General features: G+C 37.7%; 1 protein-coding gene across 1 annotated transcript; it reads left to right on the top strand.

Moving 5' to 3' along the window:
• Positions 1–2,952: 2,952 nt before the first annotated feature.
• On the top strand, positions 2,953–23,627 carry LOC118480973. Its single transcript, XM_035976005.1, has 2 exons — positions 2,953–3,615; positions 23,601–23,627. Exons 1-2 carry the CDS (start codon positions 2,953–2,955, stop codon positions 23,625–23,627), a joined length of 690 nt encoding a protein of 229 aa, XP_035831898.1.
• The last annotated feature ends 1,523 nt before the right edge of the window (positions 23,628–25,150 follow it).

The following is a 25,150-nucleotide window of genomic DNA, read 5'->3' as shown; positions in this document are numbered from 1 at the left end:
TTCCATAGAGATTTCTAGCATTAGTTATTGTGATGGTGATCTAGAAATTTTCCGGATGTATATAGATGAGTGGAAGGATAGACCTTTCAAATTACCGTTGTTAATTTCACAATCTATTTAATTAATTTTTCTTCTTCAATTTAATAATTATATAGAAAGACCACTTTACCCTCAACTAACCTCATTTAGTATTTGTACTGTAAGCATAAAAATTTGTAATTTTGCAATCATCCTTGTAAAATGTATTATAGTGAAATGTATTATAATATAGTATAGATATTATAGTCCATATAAATATATTTATTATATTTATACATACTATTAAATCATGAAAATCTCAAAGGTTGCATGTCTAACCTTTAATTTAGGGTAAATTACTTTTTGAGTCCCTGTTGTTTTATGTGTTTTAACTAGTTGAGTCTAAAAGTAAAAAGTTTAACGACCTGAGTCCCTATAAGCAATTTCTTTAACCATTTGAGTCCATTTTTTGGATGTCTGTTAAGTCAGTTGTTAAGTCTCCCCACGTGCAGTCCATGTGAGGGGTATTTTCGTCCATTTAACCCTATTAAGCCTTAACTCCACCTGCATTTATGTCACCAACCTCAATTAAAACCCTATTTTCACCCCCCAAATCATTCATTCACTCACACAATTCCACTGATAAACTTCAAATCATCCCGTCGATCATCATCCACAAGAACGAAGAACAATGGCGAATCTTCACGACATCCCAACGTGGTGTATTCATGGTTATGGACAACATTTCGATCCATATGTGGAGTATGGTAAGCAACTAATAACCTAACATTTCGATCCATATGTGGAGTATGGTAAGCAACTAATAACCTAAATCTCATCTTTGTTTTAACATGAAACTTTTTGCAGTACTTTCAACTCTGTTCTACTTCATTTCAGTTGGTGAGCCTACAATGTTCAGCATTCACATTTTTCATGGTGGGGAGTTTGTTGTTAAACCTGTGTTGAAGTATGTAAAAGGTACAAGCAACCATATTGATTACATAGATGCTGATGAATTCTCAGTTATTGAGTTTAACACAATGTTTAAGATGCTGCATTATCCGAAGGATGAAGTTGTGTATTACCATTATAGGATTCCGGATAAAAGTTTGGATGAAGGTATTAGGGCTTTAGGGACTGCTCAGGATGTGATAGATATGTGTCAATATGTTGGTAGGATTAGAGAGATTGAGGTGTATGTTGAACATTGGACGACAAAACTTGACACATATTTTCAGTCACCACCTAAAGCAACATAAAATGTGGTAATTGAAGAAATTGTTGAAGATGCCCCATCAGTTGGGAATGTTCCTGTTCGTGCTAGTGCCAAACCTAGAGCTTGTGTTAGAAGACTTGCAATTGAGTGGTTGGATGATAGTGGCCCATCAGGTGTGAATGATGTAAAAGAATTAGGTGTGAATGAGGGGAATGACTTAGAAGGTGGTATTAACTTAGGACTGAATGGTGTAAATGACATAGAAGATGGAAATGACTTAGGTGTGAATGGTGTAAATACTGACTTAGGTGCAAAAGATAGTGAACAACATGAGGAGGATAATCAAAATGGAAAAGATAGTGCACAAGTAGTTGTGCAGGATACTGAAAATGCAAGTGATGATACTGATTCATCATCTTTGAAGTTTACTGATGATGAAGAGGATTCCGATGATCCGGATTACAGGATGGAACATGAGGCACCCAATACGGATGAGGATGATGACCAAAGTGTGCATGAAGGTAAAAAGGATAGTAAAAACAATAATGATGACAGTGATGAGTTAGATTACAATATTGATAAACACAATGTGATTCAAGAACTTGAAGTGGATACAGATACATTTAAAGCAGTTGTTGAAACAGAAAAGGTACCTACATTCTGGTCAATAGTTGTCGTGACCCGTGAACCGTTGGAGAAACTCGAGGAAGCGTTACGGAGGTCTTACATTCTGGTCAATAGTTGTCAAGATCGAAGCTACCTATACTTGCTTGCCATGGGATGGAATATAGTTTACCAATTCAGAAAGGCCCAAAATGAAATCGATCGTTATTTGAAGATTATTCCACTCATCACTCTTGTAGATAATGCTCGAGTCATGGTAAAAATTCCATCTTTCAATTTCTTTTTTGTAAACGTGAGAATCCATAAGGGGCTTCTGTGTACAAAAAAAGGCACATGACCAGATTTAACCAAAAAATCTAACTGGATTTGGCCAAAAGGACATAACGTGCAAGATTTTAGAACATTAAGTACAAAATTTGTCAACTTTTGCGCTAAAGGACACCGCCCGCAATTTGGTGTAAACATAAAGGACAAAACTTGTAATTTACTCATCAATTAATTCCTTTAATTTAATCAATTAGTGAATTCAATTGAATGCATTATTTACAAGAGCTTAAGAGTTCCTTGTAATTAATTTATGAAGATAATTAGTGTCATTCTTAAAACTTTTATTTAATTACTTAATTTAATTCGATTAATGGGAGATATAAGTGGGCATGGATTCCAAGGATCAAATGTCTAGATTGCCCTCAAAGTGTCTTAAAACTTTGGACAATGTCCAAGTTTCTCCCCTCTAAAATACCTTGTTTCATTTGTACATGGTGCTTCAAAATTTGTACCTATGGCAAAATTACCAAAAGGGTAAACAACCAACAAGAATATAACCAAATCAAATCCTATGATTTTGGGGACTCTTGTTAACATAAATATAATTTTTACTAAGTTTTTATTATTCGCAAGGTATGTCTTGTTTCACCATGGTTTCCTAGATCTTGACAGATCCAGATGAGATCAAAGATACATCATCACTTTGAAGGTTTTCTTGATAGTCTCATATAGTTTTTAAATAAGTAATATAAATATGTATATCGTGCAATTTATATTAGGTATTTATACAAATACAAAACTTAATAAATTATAAAAAGTAATCAGCCATGGTTAGGTTTCCAAAGCCCACATGTGAATGGGATCTTCAGGTTTCTAGATCTCGAAATGAGCAGCCATGGTGTGTAAAAACTTTCCTTGATAATCATACTTGTTTGACCATAAGAAAGGTTAGGTTATACACTGTATCTGCTGTAGCAAGAGAAGTGGAGAGCATATTAGGTTCCAACCCAGGAATTCCACTATTGGCATTCCAAGATCATTTGGAGAAGAAAAACCAGATTCAGTTAAGTTTGCAGAAGACATTCAGGGAAAAGGTAATGGCTTTACACAGAATAGAAGGTGATTTCAAAGCTCAATATTCTATTTTAAGGGAATATTGTGAAGAGCTCCTTAGATCCAATCCTGGCACAACAGTTAAGATAGATGTGGAAAGGGAGTGCAATCGTGCTAGTCCAACAAGACAGTTCAGGCGAATTTACATATGTTTGGGTGCTCTCAAAGAAGGGTTCAAGGTAAATGGGAGGCGGATTTTAGGATTAGATGGGTGTTTTATGAAGGGCCCATTCCCTGGGCAAGTACTGTCAGCTGTTGGAATTGAATCAAACAACGGGATATATCCTGTTGCATACTCAATAGTTGAGGCTGAAACTAAACTCAGTTGGGAGTGGTTCTTAGGGAATCTTGGAGATGACTTAGGTCTTGATCAACATGTAACGCCCTGCTTTTTCATACTTTCCATAGTTAGAAAGCTCGCCTTGTAATGCTATTGTAGGTCCCTCGGAGGTAGAGGTTAAACCTTATCCTTGTTATGTTTAACACTCTAGCAAGTGCGGAATCCAAGCTAGAATGCAAACCGATAGTTTAGATGAGAACAAAAGCTACAAAGAGAAAGAGTAGACACACAAGATATCAAAGTTTTCTCTTGTATTTCAGTGGACACGGTTACAGCCCTTGACCAAACTGAAAATGCTCTCTACAAGACTTGGTTCACTCACAATGTCTATCCAATGTCTCACAAATGTCTTACAACTGTCTAACTGAAGTGAACCCATATATATACCCATAACAGATACACTGGTCGAAGGATCAGAATGTCTGGTCGAAAGATCATCTATCGACCAGAAACTCACCGAAGGATCCACATATACCTCGAAGGATGATATATCCTTCGAGGTCCATTTGTATCCATCGAAGGTTATCCTTCGAGGTCATCGAAGGATATAAACAATCCTTCGATGACATCCTTCGACACAACATATGACAAAACCATGTGTTAACTGTTTGGCCAAGTCAAACCAGGAGGATGGTTGACTTGGTCAAACTTACATCAAACACACATAATAACAAACCTAAGACGTAACCCAGACTAACAAACGACATCGTTTTGTATCATGACAAAATACAGACAAAGTACAGACACAAGTGCACCAACAAACTCCCCCTTGGCTGTAGCTTTGTCTCGATTTTCGTGTCTTCAAGTCTCTGACGTCCTTTCAAGTCTTCAATGTCGGAGGATCTTCAAAGTCTTCAAGTCTTGAAAGCAGAAAGTGTATCAACAAACTCCCCGTTTCATGTAGGAAGTGTGTTGACAAACTCCCCCTTAACACAAGCTCCCCCTTGAGTTATGCTCGTGAAAGACTTGATCCTTATAGCTTGAGATCCTTGTGGTGTTGATGATGGTCAGTGGCAACTCGATCATTTTCATCTTTTGAGGGCCTTCACGTTGTGTCTTCATTCCGAAGCTTGTCATCGACCATGTTCTCCTTGCCTTTAGAATCTGCACATGCAAGAAATCTAAACGCGTAATGAGAACAACTGCTTGGAATAGAGTTTATATAAACAAATGACACACGAATAACCATGTCACAATCAAACACCGTCCGACAGTTTGAAAGTTTAGTAAATTTGTCAGTTTTAGTTTCTAACTTTCAAAACTTGCAAATTTCGACCGTTTATGAAGATTTAGTCAGTTCGGTTTTCAGTCAGGTTTCAGGTAACGAAGACTCGAGATCCAACATCGTACGATCGAAAATAAAGAAGAAATAAAATCTTTTTGGCTTTTATAAAGTTTATGTTAAAACACACCTAAAATCTTTTTGGTATTTTTGAATAGATTAAAAGACAACAATTTTAATATCCTTTGAGTGTTATCAAACGACATCACCGCTAATGTCGTGCTGATATGCACCAAACGACAAAACTGTTTAAAATAAGACAATAAACTAAGCAGTAAATAAATATATACAGACATTCTTTTTGCGAGTTTCGAGGGTAAGAGAATCATATCAGTGCACGGTCAAGCCAAAACACTCTCTTTGTTCAGTTAGTTAACATTAAGATAAGCATCCTATAACAATTATCGGTATTGTTGTCCACTTAAGCTCAACTTATCAGATGTAATCATGGCGAGGGGATACATTAAGGTATGATTTATACTTACCGACCGGTGTTCATCCACATCACGACACATTCCCGTATCAAGGTATGCACGAGGGTTCATCTTACCGGTGAGTATACCGATTATCATCTGTTTGACCGTATATGATGTGAGATTCTCACTTATTTTGATTTGAAAACAAGCCCTATGTGATAGAATCACTTATTGATGAGGAACTTGATTTTCATATGCATGAGGGCACAGGAGCAAGTCCGTGAACAGGTCAGTACTTCCGTACAGCAGAGAGACGAAGTTTACTCCCGGATAAATGTGATATTTTATCACTTATTTGTTTGGACATGTGATTGTTTATCACTTATTGAGGTCGAATGCAGTATGTACACGTATGTATAGTATCATGGAAGATCTAGACTTGCGTCCCCGTTATTTTTCGGTAAAAGATACAACCATGATACCCAGATGATAAGCAGCATAAAGACCGAATATCTCAGAACCTCGGCAATCTATCAAACGAAATTTCGGTACTAAGACCATATGCCAATGAATGGTTCCCACCTGGTCTTCAGTCGATTTAAGATTTATATCACCCTGCACACTTTAAAATGATTGTGAGCCTACCGATACATCTTATATAGAGCTGCTTATCGTTTTTCATTTAAGGTTTAAAGAGGTTTGGATAGACCACTGATGTACTATCATTTTCTCTTTTGCTCGCCAGGAAACTCATTTTTGTTTTTCTATTGTTTTTGTGTTTTTGAAATTTTTCGATGTTTTTGGATTTTCAGATTTTTGGATTTACTCCCCCTAAAATCAATAAGCTAAGACAAATTTAAAACACAAAGGTATTTACAAAAATGATTTTCCGATGTTGGTTTACTCTTGCTTCACCTTTATGCCGTTTACCAAAAGTAAATAATCGAATCTTGATTTATCAAATGCTTTGGTAAAAAGGTCGGCACGTTGGTGATCGGTATGAATGTGAACCACATCGATAAGTCTCTTTTCAAAGCAATCACGTATGAAGTGATATTTAATATCGATGTGCTTCGTTTTTGAGTGCTGTACAGGATTTCTAGTGATCTGTAATGCAGCAGAATTATCAACATAAATAGGAGTAGTTAGGAATTCAAAATCGTAGTCCCGCATCTGTTGTTGGATCCATAGAACCTGGGAGCAGCAACTAGACGCAGCAACGTATTCCGCTTCACATGTAGATGTAGCCACACATGTCTGCTTCTTGCACTGCCAAGTGACTAGGCGATTGCCTAAGAACTGACATCCTGCTGTAGTTGATTTGCCATCTTTCTTGCAGCCGCCGAAATCAGAATCACTGTAAGCCTTGAGATCGAAGTTATCATCCTTAGGGTACCATAACCCGGTGTCAGGGCAACCCTTCAGATAACGAAAAATCCTTTTGACAGCAGCATAGTGAGAGACCTTCGGATTCGCTTGGTATCTTGCGAGAAGACAAGTTGGATACATAATGTCGGGTCTTGATGCGGTGAGATACATTAAAGATCCAATCATAGCACGATAAAGTGAAGAATCCACAGCATCCCCTTTTTCATCCGGAGTAATCCCGTGATTCTGCGGAAGAGGAGTAGAAATTGGCTTCGAATCGGACATCTGGAACCGGCTCAAGATGTCTCCGACGTACTTGGTTTGATGGATAAAAATTCCAGATTCGGACTGATTAACTTGCAAACCCAAGAAAAACGTCATTTCACCCATCGCACTCATCTCGAATCGATCTTGCATCACCTTCTCAAATTCCTTGCATAACTTATCATCAGTAGAACCAAAGATAATGTCATCGACATACACTTGTACCAACAGAAGATCTTCACCTTTTTCTTTGATGAAGAGGGTACAATCGATCAAACCCCGTCTAAACCCGTTGTTCAGCAGGTAGGTAGACAGTGTCTCATACCAGGCTCGAGGCGCTTGATGAAGACCATATAACGCCTTGTTAAGCAGTAAAACTCTGTCAGGATGTAATGGATCTTCAAACCCCGGTGGTTACTCGACATATACTTCCTCTTCGACTACTCCGTGAAGAAAAGCACTTTTAGCATCCATCTGGTACACCTTGAATTTCTTGAAGGATGCGTAGGCTAGAAAGATTCTAATAGCCTCCAGACGTGCAACAGGTGCATACACTTCATTGTAGTCAATACCTTCGATCTGACTGAAGCCTTGAACAACTAACCTTGCTTTGTTTCGGACAACAACCCCACGGTCGTCCTTCTTGCACTTAAACACCCAACGAGTTCCGATCTTCTTGTAGTTGTCGGGCCTATCAACCAATTTCCATACGCCCAACTTCTCGAACTGCTGAAGTTCTTCTTGCATGGCTTCCACCCAGGAATCATCTTTCAATGCCTCCTTCCAAGATCTAGGCTCTTCTTGGCTAACATAGCAGGCGAAAGACCAATCATTTTGTTGTCCCGATTCTCGTATCTCAGCATACAAGCCAGCATTTTCGTTATTTCTGATTTGATTCCTTGTCCTTACACCACTGAGAACATCACCTATAATATTCTGCTGAGGATGAATGTTATGAATTCGGGTTTCAGAAACTGGAGGAATTTCAACATTTGACCTCAAGTTATTGATATTTAAATTCCCGATATCATTCTGAAGCTGTTGAGTTGTAGAAGATGATGCATTTTCTTCTTGGACAATTGGCGCAGACACTGGATCCATTGCTTCTGAAGTACCTTGAGCCGGACGCAGTGCTTCACCATCATTTGCATCAACATACTCCTCATCTTCCGATGACAGATTGTAATCGACAACATCATTAAACACCTCATTTGAAACGAGATTGTTGACAGAAGAAGATGCTTGTGAGTCAACAATGATTGGGCGAGCTAACTGAGAGCCAGTCGCATTCTCGCTTTCAAACAACATTTGAGCAATTGCATTGTCATCATCAAATGTCGGCAGATTGAATGAGTCGAAAAGACCATCATAATCGAACATCCATGGATCTCCAGAAGGCTTCGGAGGATTAGAATATCTTTGAACTCTTACTTCACCCCATTCTTCAATCTTCTTGGTAGTCAGGTTCCATACTCGCAGATTAGGGGTAGCATACCCAAGGAAGTAACCTTCGATAGCTTTGGCACCAAACTTCCCGTCAGGCTCAATCATGGTACATGGTGCACCAAAAGGTTCTAGATATTCCAAGTCAGGAGTCTTCTTGTGTAGGACTTCGAAGCACGTTTTGCCATGTCTTTTCACTGTGAGAACCCTGTTTAACGTGTAGCAAGCCGAGGCAACAGCTTCAGTCCAGAATCGAACTGGAAGCTGAGACTCAACCAACATGGTTCTTGCAGTCTCAATTAAGGTTCTGTTCTTTCTTTCAGCCACTCCATTTTGTTGTGGTGTGTACCGAGAGCTGTATTCATGAAGGATTCCTTTTGCAGTGCAAAATTCATCCATAACCCTGTTTTTGAACTCGGTTCCGTTGTCGCTTCGAATTCGCCTCACCTTTAGATTATAAAGATTTTCCAACAAGGTGATCAAATTCTTTAGAATTTCTGGAGTCTCGCTCTTGTGAACCATGAAGTCAACCCATGAAAATCTTGAATAGTCATCAGTGACTACCAAGCAGAAAACCTCCCCGTGCACACTCTTGTGTTTGACTGGGCCGAAAAGGTCCATATGCAGACGTTCGAGTGGCATGTTTACAGTGTTAACCTTTTTCAATGGATGTGATTTCTTGATTTGCTTCCCTTTCTGACACGCCACACAGACATCTTGAAGTTGAAAATTCTTCACATTGACACCTCTCACCAAATTGTTTTTGACAAGGTGATTCATTTTTCTGAGGTGAATATGACCCATCCGTCTGTGCCAAGAGATCGTCTCCTTTTCAGTGGCTTTTGAAATAAAGCAAGTAACTTGTTTGGACTTAGTTATTGCTTGGCTCATATCAAGGACATACAAATCATTAACTCTTGGTGCTGATAAGAGAATCCATTCTGCGGGAATCTTGAATCCTGGCTTCAGCACATAACAACCGGCATCATCAAAATGCACGGTGAACTTCTTGTCGCAGATCTGAGAAACACTCAGGAGATTGTGATCCAACTGTTGCACATAATTGATTTTGTCGAAACTCACAATTCCATTTGAGATCATTCCCTCGCCGGTGATATACCCTCCTTTGTCTCTAGCAAACGCAACATATCCTCCTCTTATACTTCGCACATCGAAAAGAAGACGATAGTCGCCCGTCATGTGCCTGGAAGCCCCACTATCAACAATCCAATGACTATTAATAGTTCCTCCTGGAGCCGCCTGCACATGCAACTAACTTATCAGTTTGAGAGGGGGACCCAAGCCTTTGTGGACTTGGGTCGTCCTTGATCATCAAGGAAGGTGATCTCAATCACTTGATGATTAGGAAAAAGAACTTGTGGTGCTCCCCCTGATTGAATTACCTGCTTTTGCTTCCAAGCTGTTTGTCGTTTACCAGTATTTGAATTTATTGTTTTAGCATTTACTGGTTTTACAGTTTGAGGTTTTGCTTGTACAGGTTTTTCTTCTTTGACCTCCGATTTTAAGGCCTTTTCAATTACCTTTTGATTCTTTTGCTTTAGCTTCTTTTCCCTTTCTTTCAAGACACGTGGGTCCTGTTTCGGGGAAACTGGTCGTTTTTGGTAATTGATTTCTTGGGGAGCACTCGTTTTTGACTTCAGCTTTTTCAGGTATGGGCAATATATTACAATATGCCCAACTGTGCCACATTCAAAACATGTTCTCCGCTCTACAAACCTCGGAGAAACATGTTGATGACCAGACGAAGAACCAGACAATGAACTTTGTGATCTAGACGTACTAGGACCTAAATCACATCCGTTGGTGTGTTGGGTGTAATTATTTTGATCATTTCGTTTTAAAATTCTAACTTGTTTTACAAAATCAACATTAGATTTATCCTGAAATGTTTCAAGTTTGTCTGAACCAGTGGATCCAACAAAGTTCATTTATGGTTCTTGTTTCTTAACAGGAGCTCTTTTGTTTTGCACCTTTTGTTGTTGAACCTTAGGTTGCTCAACCCTTGATTGTTGAATTTTAGGTTGTGCAGCCTTAGGTTGAGTAGCCTTAGACTGTTCAACTTTAGGTTGTTGAACCTTTGGTTGTTCAGTCTTAGGCTGCTGAACTTTAGGTGCTTGAACATTCTTGTTCTGAGCCTTCTTTCCCTGTACCTTACCCTTTCCGGAGTTGACTTGTTGTTTTCGCTCAATTGGTAGTTTTTGGTTTCCGTATTGTTTTCTAATTTGTTCACACGGAATTGGATCACATTGAGTGACTGTAACTTTGCCACTTTTGTTCCCTAAAAACTTATCAGTGCATCCTTCAAAAATTTGCTCAACTAAATCTTGATTTACATTTTTAATTGGAAAATCTTTGTTAGAGTAGATTTTGCTATCTCCTTTGAGCGTATACAACAAGTTATTCCATTCAGAGCTAACTACAAGGGATTCCATTGCTTTTGACATTTCAGTCTTACTCGGTTTCACTGGTGGATCACACAGAATGTGATTCTCGATAGGAATATCTGTTGTAACCGAGTTACACTGTTGTTTCACAATTTCTTCAGATTCATCGTCCGAAGAATCAGCATCCTCAATAATGGGAGAACTCTGTTCCTTAACACACGATGTATCTGTCACGTTCTCAGATTCTGATTGACCCGAGGATGATGTACCAGTTGTGAACCCGAGGCCTGCTGCAAAGTCATCTAGACCGAGTGGCACAGTAGGTTCAAAACGGGGCATATCCTCGTCATCAGGCAATTTGGAGTAATTGTGATTCATTGGGGGAGGACATGATTTGAAACCAACACATTTTGCATCCCCCTTTTTCCTTTGAACGTCAATGATGTGATCCAATACATAGCGGGAATTGGAATAGCTTTCCAATTTCGGCTTAATTGTCTCACATTCACATCGAGCTGTTGCTAACTCTACCATTTGCTTTTCAATTGTGTCAATAAGATTATTGTTAGCATGTTGTTTTCGCAAAACAGCCTTTTGTAATTCTGAAACATCATGTCTTAATGACGCAATTGTTGCTTTAAATTCCTTTTCATTTCTGGTTAAAAACAAGTTAGCTTCGGTTGCTTTAGAAAGATCTACAATCAATTCTTGATTGTGTTTGTGTGTGATTTCAAACTGACTTTCCTTTTCTGCATATTTTAAACACTTTGCACATTCAATAGGAACAGAAATAGAGTCAGAATTAGTATCACATACCTGAGAAGTCTGACCTTCTACGTGAGCCATAAAGGCTGTATGAAAAGAAAAAGATCCATCTTCAGAGAAAAACTGGGCAAGCTTCTCGGAAGTTCCAGCAGATTTCTGGCAGAGAATAGATCTCCTCTTGCATAATACTTCAGCTTCAGCCAAAAGCTCATCAACTTCCAAATCTAAAGCATCACTTGATAAATCACCAGCATCAAGTGATTCCCCATCCATGCTCCCACTATAACCCGAACTATCTTCATCTTCTGAAGATTCACCAGCAGACACGGGTTCCACTACCTTCTCAATCACTTTAGCATAACATGCTGTTCCACCATTTCCTCCTTCTCCAAGCTAAAGGTTCCAGTTACAGATTTCATCAGCTTGAACAACCAATCCTCTGTGGGGATTAGTGTTTGTGGATCCAGATGCATTTCCTCCAACAGGAACTATTGATCTGACAGAATTGTTGTTCTGTTGCTGTTGTGGCTGTCCTTGATTCCTGAAGGGATTCTGATTTCCTTGCTTAGGTGGCTTCTGACACTCCCGCTTGAAGTGACCCTTTTCACCACAATTAAAGCAAGTGACAGCATTCTTATCAAAACCATACTTGGTGTTGTTGTTGCTTTCCAAGTTGGTTCTCCCCGTCCTTTCCATAAACTCCTTTGCTCTTCGAATTGCACTAGCAAGAGCCCATTTGATATCCATCATTTCAAACTCTTCTTTATCCACTTGCTGATAATCTTCATTGGTTAGATTGATATTCCCAATCTGACCTGCAACTAATCCACAATAAGCACTAACCAAGGTATTCAACATCTCCATATGCTCCTTGGCTATTTCGACAGTGACTTTGGAAAAGTTGGAAGTGTCTAATCTGACTGTGTTCGGATTGGAAGTGGCTTGAAAATTTGAAGAGTTTCCATAAAGCCCTTGCTGTTGCGGTTGTTGCTGTTGAGCTCTGCTTGGGTCTAAGAAAGGCGGTGGTGTGAATTGCTGAGCTGTCTGTTGTTGTTGAGAAGAAGAATCTGGTCTTGAATACATCATCGTGTATGCTGAAGGATCAAACTGATTTGTTGTGGAAGGTCCGGTGTTTGAGATGAAAGCTGTTTGAAGCTTCGCGTGTTGAGAGGCTGGTTTTTCTCCACTGATACCTCCTGCAATCCCATAGTACATCTCTGGATTTTGAGGAGTTAGTGTTCTTTTTGCTTTAAGCTTTTCTTCTACATCCTTATTCTCCAATCTTTGAATTAACTCATAAACGATGATTGTGTCTAGAACACCATTTTCTTTAAGGATTTCAAGAAAACTGCTCCACTTTGATGGTAAGCTATCAGCAAATCTCTTCACCATTTCTTGTGGAGTGGCAGTGACTCTAAAAGCAAACATCTCGCTCAATAAGTGATGGAATCTTGTAGATAACTCTGCCAAAGTCTCATTCTCCATACACGTGAATCCTTAAAACTCTTTCTTCAGTAATTCTTGCTTGATCTTTCTAGATTGAGCATTTCCTTCACATCGTAACGTGAGCATATCCCACAAGCTTTTAGTAGTTGTGCAGTAAACAAACTGGTGGTAAATGTCTCTGTGAAGAGCTTGTGTGAGAATCATGAATGCTTTCTTTTCTAACTCAAATTTCTTCTTATCATCATCAGACATAGTGCTGTAAGTTTCTGGATTAGATCCTGCAACTTCCAACTCATTTTCAAATGGGGTGAAGAAACACATCCATAGATCTTGACCTTGCCCCTGAACATAAGTTCTCAGCCTTTCTTTCCACCATCCCCAATCATTGATGTGATTTAGTTTTGGCGGTTTTGTGCTTGTACCAGTTTCACTGTCGTTCTGCATCATTGCTTGAATGCTGCTGCTTTGATTTGTGACCAATGCCCATTGATTTGCAGTTATCATTGCAGCTTGAGGTGGGGCAATAGCCTGCATCCATGCAGTTTTGTTGAAATCTGACGCAGATTGTGTAGCTGATGATTGCGTAGCTGATGACTGTGGAGTCAAAGTTGTTGTAGTCCACGCGGTTGGATCCCACTGACCGTTTGTTCCCATTTTATAAAAATTAATATATTAAGTGAAAATTAATTTAAAATTTGAAAAATTAATTTTCACAAACTATGTTAAAAACTTGAATGATAACAAACAGCCGAAAGATCCTTGATCGGAAGACCTGAAAAACACAACTGTTAAACTTAAACAGATAAGGATCGAAAGATAACCCTTGTTCGAAGGATCAACAGTGTTCGAAAGATCACTGTTGAATTTCGAACAATGACTTCGAAAGATTCTCCAAGACGAAGGATCCTTATCTTTCGAATGATAACTGTAGCTCGAATAATATATCCTTCGAAAAGATTCCTTGGCTCGAAAGATAACTCACAGACTTCGAAGGATGTTCGAAGGATGAATATCTGTCGAACCTCCTTGATCGAAAGATGATCTTTCGACTTCGAAGGATATCTTTCGAACAGACCTGACTCAGCTAACAAAAGGTGACAGGTTGGTGAAAAAGGTGATTGGTTGGTAGACAACTTTCGGCAGAAGGTATGTTCAGACCTTACCTTTTCACCAACTCAGATTTGACTAATAAAAAATTGCCTAAAATAGAAGGTTCTTATCCAGAAACCGGTCACCGGAGTAAGCCGGAATTTTGGCCGGAAATTACCAAACCTTTTAAAACAAGATTTTAAGTTACCCAAACTTTCCTTTAACACACCCGGTTAGTTTAGAACACGTTTTTACGTCAAGAAATCCAAGAAAAACACTAAAAACGGGTGCTAAACCAAGTGAGTTTTGTCCAAACACTCCAAAGTCTTGTATAAACTCGGTTTTTAACAAGGAAAAGAGCCACGGCTCTGATACCACTTGTAGGTCCCTCGGAGGTTGAGGTTAAACCTTATCCTTGTTATGTTTAACACTCTAGCAAGTGCGGAATCCAAGCTAGAATGCAAACCGATAGTTTAGATGAGAACAAAAGCTACAAAGAGAAAGAGTAGACACACAAGATATCAAAGTTTTCTCTTGTATTTCAGTGGACACGGTTACAGCCCTTGACCAAACTGAAAATGCTCTCTACAAGACTTGGTTCACTCATAATGTCTATCCAATGTCTCACAAATGTCTTACAACTGTCTAACTGAAGTGAACCCATATATATATACCCATAATAGATACACTGGTCGAAGGATCAGAATGTCTGGTCGAAAGATCATCTATCGACCAGAAACTCACCGAAGGATCCACATATACCTCGAAGGATGATATATCCTTCGAGGTCCATTTGTATCCATCGAAGGTTATCCTTAGAGGTCATCGAAGGATATAAACAATCCTTCGATGACATCCTTCGACACAACATATGACAAAACCATGTGTTAACTGTTTGGCCAAGTCAAACCAGGAGGATGGTTGACTTGGTCAAACTTACATCAAACACACATAATAACAAACCTAAGACGTAACCCAGACTAACAAACGACATCGTTTTGTATCATGACAAAATACAGACAAAGTACAGACACAAGTGCACCAACAGCTATTTTTGGAAATCTTGTATTATTGTAGTCGTCTTTTCGTTGTAAAATCCGAGACTTGGATCATAAATAAAATTCGTATTTCTTTAAATTCGCCATCTACATATTCAAACATGTTCATACGTTGGAATTCATTGTACATCGAATCCTTATTTGTAATTCATACTTATACGATACTTATTCACGATGCATGTCCATGCTTGTCCTCAAATTGTTACCTAAAAACCCCTAATAATATGCTTATTTATACAACGGTTAATCATCTAATATGTGACATATACTTATCACTTACAAACATGTTACATACTTGTACATTACACTTTTTACCTAGTTAAATCATGTTTTATTTCATATTTCACCTTGTTACAAGTTAGGGGAAACATTGTTGCATATTATTACACAACTTAATTAACAAAATTACTCATTATAATGTTTTAAAAGAATAAAAAAATAAAGAAATATGGCAGCCACAATTCAGCAAAATTCAGCCCCATATAGTTGGGTTTTGTGGGCTAGTTTCAAGGTGTAACCCATTCTAAACACTTCCAAAGCCCAACCCATTGAAACCCTAATCCTTCCCCCTATAAATAACACTTATAACCAGCCTCCCTACCACTTTTGCAACACTAAAAACTCTCAAAACATCCTCCAAACCGTAGCTGAAAGCAAGGGTTCGAGCAGATTGACACCCCTTCACGAAAATGAGCATAACTCACTCATTTCTTAACGAAATCACTTGATTCTTTTTCCTACTTACTTGGATAATCATGGGGTTCGATTCCTAGACTTCTCCTTGGAGAAATCAGACCTGGAAATGCCCCGAAATCGTCCATAAACTTTCTGTTTGTTTTTATGTTCATCAAAAACTTGTTTAAACCTATGTAACTTGTGTTCAACACATCTCATACCTATGTCCTAATGCTTACAACTTATCCCATGGTTGGTTAAGCTTAAAAACAAGGTTGAGACATTTAAAATCAGAGGATTAAACCTCATAAACTTGGTGTTTTGTTTAGGGTTTCAACCCACAAATCATGTCAAACATAGCCTTTGATACATGAGTGATTATGGAACGACTTGGGTTGTCCTACATACAATCCTCACATGATTTGATGATTTCTCTATAGTTAGGTTGTTTATGTTATTGTGCAAATCCTAGTTCGTGACCCTCCTTGGTTGTTGTTACACCAAGTGAAGTGGTGAACATTCAAGGGGTTCCTAAATGGAAGCATGTCCTTCCTACCCCATACATGACATCTATAATAATACGAGGTGCCTAAATGAAGATCCTAATCTTCTACCTCCTACTTGAATTATTGGACTAAATAATATGTAGTACCTAACCTAAGTATATATATACACTCATTCGAACCTTTGATGTTGAACTTGTGTTTATATGTTAAAGTAGTAGAACATCACCTAAGACCTAAACCTTGTTGTGATTCTTATGGGTGTTCAACTCATGAAAACATTATCAAAACCCTTGTGGTTACCAAGTGTCATACAAGGGTTAAGTGTTGAAGATGATTATTTTCACATGCTATTCTCATATCTTACTTTTATGTTGTTTTAAATACCGAATCTCGACTCTAAGCATACTAGAACTTTAACCCTACACATTCAACTTTCTAACCCCATCAAGTTCGTCACATTGGATAATCGGAAAGCATATGCAAATTTGTGAGTATACTCGCAACCCCCTTTTTTATGTTTACCACTTTTTGGGGTGTAACATGTTTTACTATTAAACTACACTTAAACTTATTCTTTATGCAATGCACAAAACAATCCTTATACATGAATACTATGTTATGATACTTGATGCTTACGTGGACCATACTTATGTGATATGTTTTAGTCATTAGCTCTCACGAGCCTCCCTTCGACATGTATAGCGCTATAGGAGTAACGCACCGCCCCCTTAAACTTGGGTCATGTTGAATTAATTAAACTTACTTGCGTAAACAGAGGTTGGCTAGAAATATTGCATGCCACGATAGGTTGATCTCGTATAAACTAAGTTGCCATGTGGATTCGTTTTAAACTTTTATACTTATACTTATACTTATGCTTAAACTTGTATACTCGCCTTTGCTTTTGCATTGAACTTTATTTTAAACATGTTACAGGTTGAGGATGATGATGCTATGAAATGAAGTAGCGTTGATGCCTAGATACACATATAGACGTTTAGGTTTAATCGTTGTATCAATTTTGATTATGTTGTATTCTAATTCCTTTGAACTTGACGTTATTTGATTTCTTTGTAACGTTGACAAATGAATTATGAAATGAAATCGGTTTATTAAATATTGTCACAAATAGCGTTATGATGTCTCTAGCAATCTTCACACTTCGTCTCATCCCGATGTTTCCGCCATTGGTTGGGGTGTGACAGATTGGTATCAGAGCCATAACTATAAGGAATTAGGAAAAGTAGGAATGCTTTAACCTAGTCTATAGTTCTAGAGCCTTATTCGTACGTTTTACTAAAAAAAACTACTTGCATGCTATCTTATTTGCTTTTATTTATTCTCTTGATCTTGTAAGCATATGTGTCACTTATGCGTTAATACTTAACATGCTATACTTATTTTTATTATGTGTTAATACCTGTTTCATCGTCTTATCCTTTATGTGTGTTCTTGACATACTTTTTATGCATTAATATTCGTTTCATCATTTCACTTTTATTGTGATATTCTTGACATGTTATACTTGTTTGTTTAATCTTTAATATACACTTTTCCTCACGCGTTTTACTCGACTATTCTAAAACCGACAACACACATATTGCACAAACGAGACGAGTCAACCAAAATAGGCGTGAAACCCACAATTTGGTGAATGACTCTCAATCCTTCTAGCTTTCGTTTTACACGGAATTCACCACCAAGTTAGGAGTGAAATCCTCACCTTGATGGAGAAATTCGAATTTCAAATTCTAGTGGACCCTCGTCAACACGTCGAAATTAAATTTTGACCCGACGAGTACCAACCACACTTAGGATACGAAATCGTCAAGTTAGGGGTGAAACCCGCACCTTGTCGACTAGTTCCACTCCTTGGCATTTTTTTTTCATAAATCCCGCCAAGTCTCGAAATTTCGATTGATTTGGGACATGTAGTAACCGGAAGGGTAAATACCGTTAACCGACTTGTCGGCGAGAGTATTTTACCTATTAGGCCAAAGCATGCTCCTCAAATTCAAAAGACTTTTCGACCACTTTGGTTAGTCAAAGTTCCGTTTTGGAACACTCCAAACTTTGGTCAAACATGTGTTTCTATTGTTCATTTTATACGATGCAATCTTTCAACCTCGAGTTTACCTTTGATTTCTCTTTTCACACGCACAACATATCGAACCTTTTCGATACATTTATATATGCATGATTTTCATATAATTTAAATTTATATTCCTTGTAACAACTAGTGGAGAGGTATCATCGAGATTGGAGTGATTTCCTTACCTTGATAATTAACTCCACTCCCCTTTTCTTAAAAGCGACCTCACCAACGAGTTAGGGGTGATTCCCTTACCTAGGTGATCGTTACCAAAACGTCTCTTCAAAATATCTTATTATGCAAACTCGATCATATTTTATACCCAAATTGTTTATCATTATTCAAAATACCCACTCATACCAATTTCAAAATACATTGATTTGTCAAAACGTACTCAATTCATATACACGAGATTCTTAATCATGTCTTAAAACATTTTATTACGCAAACTTCAAAACCTTACGAAATGCTACCTATCAATTTAATCAGCCCAATGAAACTCTTGCCCATGAACTTCGTATTCGACTTAATCACTAAAACTTGCTCACATTATATCGTCATACTAGAGACTTCCATTCTTAATTGAAACCAAACCAACCTTTCTCAATTACCTATAGGATCTTATAGATATTATGAGATCGTTTTACCAAAGAATATTTCCAACATCAACGAACCATTTGTCAAAACCCTTTAAAATGAACACTAAGACCTTTGATAAATCCCTTTTCCAAGGATCAACGTATTCACAAAAACTCCAAAATTTCTTGTTTTGATGAAACGAACTTACCTTTTTCTACACCTATTTTTCAAAACACGTGGGCAAGAAGACTCCATGGGGACCGACCATCTTCGGATTTCGTAAACTCTTTTAAAACAAAGGTAGCATTTCCATTCATTACAAAATACGATATGCATGACCAATAAGTACTTTATATCCTCTTACATATGCAAACTATATTCTACCTTTCAAACCAAGCTCAATCTAAATTTGATTCAATAAACTCAACGTTTCATTTAAACAACTATACATGCATATCATCGTACACATTTTGGTCGATACCTCGCGATAACATCATTTATATCATTCGTATTTACGTACTCGACCTTTTGAATGTTTATTACACTTAGATCCGTGATGTCCCAACGAACACTATATACGCAATATTTATTTTTCATGCCTACACCTATGTTCATACGTTTTATGCTTGTACTCATACACATACTACTTATACGTTTTACGCTTCTGCTTGTACACATACTACTTACACATTTTATTTTTATGCTCATACATACATGCGTATTCATACTTAAACTTATGCTCATACTTTCATCCTTACTCATGTTTCATACATTCGTACCTATACGCGAGCGTAACCTGAGGGATTCGCTTGCGTGGGTCCCACACATACTTAAACATGGACTTGCTTATATACTATATTCTTGTACGTACACATTCTAAACTTTTTTATGTATACCCCGATGCATACACAACTAGTACAAGCTATGCGGATCATGCGACGATCAAAATAATCACGGGTGCACACGGGATTATAGTGATAGGCGTATGAGAACCATAGAGTGTGCTACTGCGTATGGTAATACACGGAACGTAACATGACACCGAAGACGAAACGGACGTAACATGGTCAAAACATGGTGGATACGCCGCTGGTACTTCCTATATATAAGTGTTTTCACCATGTTACCAAAATTTCGTAAAACGTGCCATGGGAAATTCAGTGTTTTACAGACCTCTTGGACCTAATACAAGCATTAAGCAACTCACAAACACATTATGTCCGATTATCCATGACGAGACTTCATACTTAACATGCTACTTTCATCTATCTAATGCCCATATCATTCGTATACTTGCGTTCATTTAGTGTCAATTGTTCGCCCCATGCTCCTATTTCCTTCCTTTCATACGAACCTCGTTCACAATCAAACTCGTTTAAGCATTCAAATCCTAACTTATCTTATTACCCTTAGAACTTTCTAATTATTAGCCATTACAAATCGTTTTACCTATACCTGTTTACCCCTGCTTATGCCTCAAACCCATTTCGGCTCGACAAATCATTTTACAAACTTATCTTTATCTTCCCAAAATCTCGTACTTTTCAAAACGTTTCAAAATCTCAAGTCTCGAACTGTTACCAAAACTCTTTAAATCTACCTCTTAAATAAATTTCGGGACGAAATTTCCTAAAGGAGGGGAGACTGTAACGCCCTGCTTTTTCATACTTTCCATAATTAGAAAGCTCGCCTTGTAATGCTATTTTTGGAAATCTTGTATTATTGTAGTCGTCTTTTCGTTGTAAAATCCGAGACTTGGATCATAAATAAAATTCGTATTTCTTTAAATTCGCCATCTACATATTCATACATGTTCATACGTTGGAATTCATTGTACATCGAATCCTTATTTGTAATTCATACTTATACGATACTTATTCACGATGCATGTCCATGCTTGTCCTCAAACTGTTACCTAAAAACCCCTAATAATATGCTTATTTATACAACGGTTAATCATCTAATATGTGACATATACTTATCACTTACAAACATGTTACATACTTGTACATTACACTTTTACCTAGTTAAATCATGTTTTATTTCATATTTCACCTTGTTACAAGTTAGGGGAAACATTGTTGCATATTATTACACAACTTAATTAACAAAATTACTCATTATAATGTTTTAAAAGAATAAAAAAATAAAGAAATATGGCAGCCCCAATTCAGCAAAATTCAGCCCCATATAGTTGGGCTTTGTGGGCTAGTTTCAAGGTGTAACCCCTTCTAAACACTTCCAAAGCCCAACCCATTGAAACCCTAATCCTTCCCCCTATAAATACCACTTATAACCAGCCTCCCTACCACTTTTGCAACACTAAAAACTCTCAAAACATCCTCCAAACCGTAGCTGAAAGCAAGGGTTCGAGCAGATTGACACCCCTTCACGAAAATGATCATAACTCACTCATTTCTTAACGAAATCACTTGATTCTTTTTCCTACTTACTTGGATAATCATGGTGTTCGATTCCTAGACTTCTCCTTGGAGAAATCAGACATGGAAATGCCCCGAAATCGTCCATAAACTTTCTGTTTGTTTTTATGTTCATCAAAAACTTGTTTAAACCTATGTAACTTGTGTTCAACACATCTCATACCTATGTCCTAATACTTACAACTTATCCCATGGTTGGTTAAGCTTAAAAACAAGGTTGAGACATTTAAAATCAGAGGATTAAACCTCATAAACTTGGTGTTTTGTTTAGGGTTTCAACCCACAAATCATGTCAAACATAGCCTTTGATACATAAGTGATTATGGAACGACTTGGGTTGTCCTACATACAATCCTCACATGATTTGATGATTTCTCTATAGTTAGGTTGTTTATGTTATTGTGCAAATCCTAGTTCGCGACCCTCCTTGGTTGTTGTTACACCAAGTGAAGTGATGAACATTCAAGGGGTTCCTAAATGGAAGCATGTCCTTCCTACCCCATACATGACATCTATAATAATACGAGGTGCCTAAATGAAGATCCTAATCTTCTACCTCCTACTTGAATTATTGGACTAAATAATATGTAGTACCTAACCTAAGTATATATATACACTCATTCGAACCTTTGATGTTGAACTTGTGTTTATATGTTAAAGTAGTAGAACATCACCTAAGACCTAAACCTTGTTGTGATTCTTATGGGTGTTCAACTCATGAAAACATTATCATAACCCTTGTGGTTACCAAGTGTCATACAAGGGTTAAGTGTTGAAGATGATTATTTTCACATGCTATTCTCATATCTTACTTTTATGTTGTTTTAAATACCGAATCTCGACTCTAAGCATACTAGAACTTTAACCCTACACATTCAACTTTCTAACCCCATCAACTTCGTCACATTGGATAATCGGAAAGCATATGCAAATTTGTGAGTATACTCGCAACCCCCTTTTTTATGTTTACCACTTTTTGGGGTGTAACATGTTTTACTATTAAACTACACTTAAACTTATTCTTTATGCAATGCACAAAACAATCCTTATACATGAATACTATGTTATGATACTTGATGCTTACGTGGACCATACTTATGTGATATGTTTTAGTCATTAGCTCTCACGAGCCTCCCTTCGACATGTATAGCGCTATAGGAGTAACGCACCGCCCCCCTTAAATTTGGGTCATGTTGAATTAATTAAACTTACTTGCGTAAACAGAGGTTGGCTAGAAATATTGCATGCCACGATAGGTTGATCTCGTATAAACTAAGTTGCCATGTGGATTCGCTTTAAACTTTTATACTTATACTTATACTTATGCTTAAGCTTGTATACTCGCCTTTGCTTTTGCATTGAACTTTATTTTAAACATGTTACAGGTTGAGGATGATGATGCTATGAAATGAAGTAGCGTTGATGCCTAGATACACATATAGACGTTTAGGTTTAATCGTTGTATCAATTTTGATTATGTTGTATTCTAATTCCTTTGAACTTGACGTTATTTGATTTCTTTGTAACGTTGACAAATGAATTATGAAATGAAATCGGTTTATTAAATATTGTCACAAATAGCGTTATGATGTCTCTAGCAATCTTCACACTTCGTCGCATCCCGATGTTTCCGCCATTGGTTGGGGTGTGACACAACAATCCTACTTCACATTCATATCTGATAGACAAAAGTTTAGTTGTTTATTATGCAGTCTTCTTTATTATGCAGTCTTGATTATTATGCAGTCTTGGTTTATTATGCAATCTTGCTTATTATGCAGTATTGGTTCTTTATGCAGTCTTGTTTATTATGCAGTATTGGTTTATTATGCAGTCTTGGTTTGAATTAACATTGTCATGTGTGCATAATAGGGTTTAATACCACCACTTGCAAAGATATTCCCATTTGCAAAGTATAGGTTCTGTTTACAACACATCCACAAGAATATGAAACCAAGATGGAGTGGCAATTTATTCAAGTAAATGTTATGGGATGCTGCATGTGCTACTACAATGCCACAGTTTAACAGAAAAATGAATGCCATAAGACTGCTTGACAGTGACTTGTTTGACTGGTTAAGCCAGATTCCACCAAAATCCTGGGCAAGATCACATTTCACAGGTTTGGTTTGTTTCATTACACACTAACAATTTTTTTGTTATGTTTTAAATGTTAAATGTTCTGTTTGACAGGTAGGGCCTAGAATGATGTCTTATTGAATAACATGTGTGAGTCATTCAACAACCAGCTTGTAAAGGGGATAGACAAACCAATAATCACCTGTCTTGAGTATATAAGAGAATATCAGATGAAAAAAATTGTTGTGGTTTACAAAGTCATAGCTAAATGTAATGGACCTTTAACTCCATATGCTACAAGAGTGTTTGATGAAATCAAGGCTGATGCAAGTCAGTATTCAGTGTTGATGGCTAGTAGGGGTAGATTCCAGGTTAGTGGTGGATATGCTGATCATTGTAAGGTAGATGTTAATGAGAGAACCTGCACATGCAAAAATTGGCAGTTAACAGGTATGCCATGTAAACATGGTGTAGCTGCCATATGGGATATGGCAAGGAATGGTATGAATGTGGGTGTTTTAGAGTCATGGGTTGATAAGGTTTATTGGCTTCAAACCTGGAAAATGTTCACATGCACCCAATTAAACGTATCAGTGGGAGAGAGTACTAGGCACCTTCAGAATGCCCAACAATCCTAACCCCTCCAATTCATCATACTCTAGTGGGAAGGCCCAAGAAGAAAAGAAAGAAGTCAGAGGTGGATATTTCTGAGCTTTTGATAGTCAAGAAGGGGAAAATGACAAGGAAAGAGTGCCTAAAACTTGCAAGAAATGTGGGAATGTTGGCCATAATAAGAGGAGCTGCAAAGGTCAGGGTGCAGCTCAAGGTCAGGGTCAAACAACAGCTCAAGCTCAGGGTCAAACTGCAGCTCAAGGTGAGACTCAAACAACCAAGGCTGGAAGAGGTGGGAGGGGTGGAAGAGGGGCCAAGGCTGGAAGAGGGGCCAAGGCTGGTAGAGGTGGGAGGGTTGGAAGAGGAGCCAAGGCTAGTCAAACTGCTTCACAAAGTGCTGATCTTTAGACTCTTATCTTGTTAGACATATGATGCTTTTGTTATTTAGTATGTAATGTTATGCAACTTTGGTAACTTAACTAAGATATTGTACTTTTGGATGCTTTTTTATGTAATGTTTGAAGTGTCTTTTGGTTTGGTAATGTGTCTTTTGTTTAGGTCATCAGTTTTGTTTCCAGGTAATGTCTTTTGGTTTGGTAATGTGTCTTATTGTTTAGGTCATGTCTGATTTTTCCAGGTAGTGTCTTTTATTCCCAGTAATGTCTTTTAGTTTGGTCATGTCTTTTGTTTACATTTTTTAGGTTGTGGTAATTGGTTTAGTAAAGGAAACAGTCCGATAGCCAAAACGTTAGTTGTCCGATAGACAAACACAAAGTAACTTGTTGTCATTAGCATCATACTTGGTACACTGTACAGTGCATAAACATAAGTCAAAACGTAAGTTGTCAGATAACCAAAACGTAACTTGTTGCTAGCCGAAACATAACTTGTTTTCATTAGCAACATATTTGGTACAAAAGACATCCCCACTGGCCATTTACAATAATTTTGACAAAAAAGGTCAATAGGATAAGAAGGGTACAACTTTCATGCCGACAACATATACATTACACACAAAACCCAAGTAACCCCTAACACAATCTTCAACCTTT

Source organism: Helianthus annuus, chromosome 8 (assembly GCF_002127325.2).
Source record: "Helianthus annuus cultivar XRQ/B chromosome 8, HanXRQr2.0-SUNRISE, whole genome shotgun sequence".
Lineage (NCBI taxonomy): Eukaryota > Viridiplantae > Streptophyta > Magnoliopsida > Asterales > Asteraceae > Helianthus > Helianthus annuus.
The sequence above is the reverse complement of the archived record's forward strand: the minus strand, read 5'-3'. Positions and strand labels throughout refer to the sequence as shown.

Excerpts from the sequence above, each read along its gene's own strand:
- LOC118480973 (XM_035976005.1), top strand. The coding sequence starts at position 2,953 with ATGGTTAGGTTTCCAAAGCCCACATGTGAATGGGATCTTCAGGTTTCT. Across the intron at positions 3,616-23,600 it reads ACTTAGGTCTTGATCAACAT|GTAGGGCCTAGAATGATGTC; the intron begins GTAACGCCCTGC and ends TCTGTTTGACAG.